Consider the following 4643-nt stretch of genomic DNA (forward strand, 5'->3'; position numbering starts at 1 on the left):
ACCTAACAAAGTTTTGAAGGGGATTTCGGTTAGCATCTTTCTGTTCTAACTTTTATAGTACTTTTGCATAAGTCAGAGCGTACAATTTTTTTCAGAGCCAAAGTCAGAATCGCTCTCCTGGCCAAAGCAGTGTGTGGAGTCAGAAGCCATGGCACAGCACAGCTTCTCACTCCTGACAAGAGCATCATGACCGTAACGCCTCTGTGCCTCCGTTATTCTAGGAATCCTCAAACAGATCAGTGATGTGGGTGTCAACCTTATTTGTGGCCTAAAAAACAGCAGCATCTAGATAACGCAATAGCTTATAATGCCACTATTCAAAACGGTAACACTTGAAGGGCTAACATTTTCTAGACCAATACATCCACATGGAAGTGGTTTTAAGATCTAGTAATATGCAAGATGATTCCCTCTGACACGTGGTTCCTTCCACATTCCAGAGAAGAGCTCCACAGTGTGTAAATGCCTGTGTGATTCAGAATGACAGCTTCTTCTGGTTAAAAAATGTGTCACTGTTATATGAGGCTATCTTGTTTCCCCATTCTACATCCTCTCTCCTACCCAACTGTTATTACTTTACTTACCTATAGGCCTGCCCCAAACTTTTATACGCGTCAATAAAATCAACTTTCTGCTTCAAAGCTTCTTTGAAGGATTCAATAGCTTCCTGTAAAAAGTATATAGAAAATTATTTCATTTGCATAACTGTTAAGATTGAGTCTCACTTAAATCACTAAAGGACTTAAAATATATATTATACATGGTCTCTCAGTGATTTTCTTTTTAATAGGACTTTAAAAAAGGAGATGGAAAGTACAACAAACTATGAGTCAGGAGGGTTTAATTTTAGCCGCAAACAAGCTCACTGCTATGAACAACAGCAGAGCCTGAGCCTCTCCCTTCCAAATGGGAAAACGGCTTCTCACTCTCTGTTTTGGTCTAATGATATCGCCTTCACATTAATATCATTTCATTAATTAATAAGAGCCCTGTGGAACACAAGGATGCCTACAGTTGTGTGAAATAACTCAAAATGACCATAACTGGCAGCACTGAAACGGAACCAATGAAAGAGAGAAAAAAGCAAGCCCAATGTGGCATTTTTTGTAAAATAAGTAAAAAGGCTCCTAGATTGGCTAGCAGAAGGATTCCCATGATCTATCAGGAGAAAAAAAAAACAGTAAAACAAAATAAAACAGAAACCTCACAGCTGGGACGTTTGGGGCCTGGCTTCTGCCAGCTCAATCCAGGGCTGTGGCTAAGGGGGTGAGAAGGCTGCCGGCACTCTGCTCTGGGGACGAGCCCCGAGGAAACAGCGCGCCTGACTGGTAGGCTCTCCCTGTGAAAACTGTTAATAAAATGTACCGATCTGTTTCAGAACAAGCACCCTGGGCTTAAGCCGGTATCAAATGTATTTTTTACTACATTTTGATTATTTACTGTTATAAAAAATTATGAAGACATTTCACACATTTCCCAAAGACATATCTTACTCAACAGCAACAAAGTATCATGATCTCTAACAGCTTTAATGAGAGACTTTAAAACTTCTGTAATAATCATGTCACACTTGATAATTCATAGCAGAAAACCACTAAAGATGTCACCTGCCTTGCACACGGTAGGCACTCAATAAATATTTAATGATTTGGTAGCCACACAAAATGGGTTCGCAAAAGCAGTACAATCCTAAGTCTTCAAAAAGTCATTCATTCCCTGCATCTTGATTCTCGGGAGTGGGGGCAGGGGGGGCTGGTAGCAGGGCAAAAGAGGCTGGCTTTTAAAAATGCTTCAAAAGGCATCAACAGGACAACAAACTGTCAAGGAAGCCAACTGAATATATACTGTTTGTTAGATGAGAGCAGACAAATTTTAATATTTCAGAAATGTTAAACACCACTGCTAACTAGGCTTCCTGTTGTGGCATAGTCTTGATTTTTTAAAAGAATTTACAACTATATTTTTAATTCAACAAACATGTATTGAGCGCCTACTATGTGCCCAGGCAGGGTGAGGCACAGGGGACACGAAGATGAGCAGGTGATTATCTCTGTCCTCTAAGAACTCAGTCTAGTTAGAAAGCTATGTCACCAGGTTATTAGAACACAAACTAAGAACTACAGTGGAGACATGAGTAAAAGTCTTGGGAATAAAGGGAAAGAAACAGCTAACTGAGCCTTGGGACACCAGGACAGGCTTCAGAGAGGAAGTGACAACTGAGCTGGGTCTTGGAGAACGAGAAGGAACTGGGTAAAGCAAGAGGGCCTCTTGGGCAGAGGAAGTGGTATGGCTAGTGGCCACGGGGCTCAGGATTGTTGGGAAATGTGGGCGGCAGGCGTGCGGGGTGCATGGAGTGGTAGAGAGGGAGAAGGTGGGGGGCCACGCCAGTGTGTAAGCTGGGGGGCCGTGCCAGCGTGTAAGCTGGGGGGTAGTACCAGTGCGTAAGCTGGGACCCAAGAGGAAAGGGCGTCTGCCATGCTCTACAGTCTGGCCCGTGCCCTCAGGCAATGAGGACTGGGGGCTGTCGGTAGGTGTGTGTCCTCACTAAATGTATTCTAGAGAGGATTACTGCTGGCAACAGAGAAGGCAGACTGGAGAGGGGGGAGACTGGGGCCCCAGGAGGAGGTGACAGCAGTATCCAGACAAGAGATAATGAAAGCTCAAATGGAGACAGTGTCTCAGGAGAGAAAAGGGTCCAATTCAGGAGACATCTGGAAAGGCAGGCTAAGACAGAGCCTGGTGGCTATCTGGGGTGGGGATGAGGGAGAGGGGGCTCTGAAGCTGAGGAGCCTGGGTGGGGGCGAGAGTGCGAACCAACAGAAGGACAGCAGGAAGGACGGCTACCGGGAGGGTGGGTGGGCTGGGGGGGCTTGAGTGCAGTATGTCTGGAGCACCTGTGGACATCTAGCGGAGATGCCTGGGGACACCTGCTGCCCACGGCACTTACAGCTCGCTCGGATGCACAGTTCTTCAGTCTGATTTCTCTTCAGCTTTTAAGAGGCTTTGGTTTCAGGGTTCCTGTCTAATCACTGCACAGCTCTCTACCTCATTCTGCCAAAGAGGGGACATAGCAGAATCAAGATTTTAAGCCATTGGGAACACAGAAACTACGTTTGAATGAATCGATCTCTAAGCATAAGAACTGGCCCTGAATTCATTTGTGTAGCCAATGCCCTCAGCACCCCTTTCAAGTCTCCGTATTCCTTCTGGTTTGGGATGGCCAGCACCCACCCCGGCTGTTCACTGTAACTAGAACAGTCTCAGGTCTCTCACAGTAAAGGTGATGAAAATGTGCTTGGAATGCTCCATTTTTGTAATGTCCTTGCAACACAGATAAAACAGGGAATTCAATAGAAGAACGTTTGCTGGGTTTTTTCCCCTAGGAAAATCCAAGATGTCTGATAAGTCTACTGAATTGGACAGCTGTGAAATTTGTCATGTAATATTGCCTAACATATTTCTAATGTAGATCATAAAGCAAATAAGCCATCACCCACTTAATTAATTTCTAAATTGCTGTTGACCTGGAGAGACCCCTTCGGGACATAAAGACAGCTCAGACTCATCGGTCCATTTAATACTTCGTGTCTACAGTGAACAAGAGAAATAGCGACAGCTAAACTATGTTGATTAATTTAAGGCATTTCACCGCTGACTGCTTTCCAATCTGTGTAACTGGGCCACCCTCTGCTCCTCCTATATACTTCATGGGGATGCCGTTGGGACGAATGAGACAATACGTACACTCTCTGACCTCCTCAGACAGCAGATCTATAAAAATGCAAAAAAGAAGTTCCCATCTATTACACACATTGATGCTGTGTTCATAAACATGGTGAAAGAGGAAAGGACCAAAGAATTTTGGTAAGCTTGGCTTACTGAGGGGCTTCTAACGCTGGGGAACAAAAGCATCGTTTCTACGATCTCATCGTATGACTGTGGAATAAACCAAACTGAATTTTAGTCCTCATCCAATTTGTAGCTAGTGTCTCTTTTGTAGCTCTTTTCTGGAAAGTTCTCATTTTGAAAAAATGCAGACAGCCCTGCCCACATGCCTAAACCTGGCTTTACAGTTAAAAGTGCAATCATCTGTTTACTTTAAAAAATACTTTTAACCTCTTAATACTAATAGTATTTTTTGTATTCAGATTTTTTCCCCTCCATGAGATATTCAAGGGGTACACTCTGAACACAGAATTGTGGCCTTGAATTTTTTTATTTGATGGCGACTGGGAGAGGATGAGAGGGGTGCAGGGCAGATGCAGAATTCCTAGAGAAGTGCATCTGGCAGCTCTCAAAGCCTGCGGCTACGACTCAGCCCTGGGGAACAGACCTTGCCAGGACTCCCCTCCACACGCTTGCAAAACGGGTATGAGGTATATGGAAAAAAGTCTGCAAACTTCTTTTTGGTTTGTTTTTTAGTGGGTGGGAGTTATTTTTTTAGAGTCTATGAAACGTAGATTAAATTTTCACATATAAAATAATCTATAATAGGGCCGGCCGAGTGGCTCAGTTGGTTAAGAGCTCGCTCAAGAGTTTGAGCTCTGAGCAACAGCGGTTCGAGACCAGCCCGAGCTGAGCAGCCGCTGAGCTGCCAACAGGTAGCAGGATGGCTCAGCTGAAAAAAAAATAAATAAATAAAA

The 4643-nt window shown here is 44.1% G+C and overlaps 1 protein-coding gene across 1 annotated transcript in view; it reads right to left on the minus strand.

The window, feature by feature from the left end:
* The window catches only part of TTC13 (tetratricopeptide repeat domain 13), a 79695-nt gene that overhangs the window by 37200 nt on the left and 37852 nt on the right, over window positions 1–4643 (minus strand). Inside the window, exon 9 of the mRNA XM_019665832.1 lies at window positions 585–667. Within this exon, the coding sequence (XP_019521377.1) occupies window positions 585–667 (83 nt within the window). The remainder of the gene's footprint in view (window positions 1–584; window positions 668–4643) is intronic.

This window comes from Hipposideros armiger, unplaced genomic scaffold, assembly GCF_001890085.2.
Source record: "Hipposideros armiger isolate ML-2016 unplaced genomic scaffold, ASM189008v1 scaffold_454, whole genome shotgun sequence".
Classification (NCBI taxonomy): domain Eukaryota; kingdom Metazoa; phylum Chordata; class Mammalia; order Chiroptera; family Hipposideridae; genus Hipposideros; species Hipposideros armiger.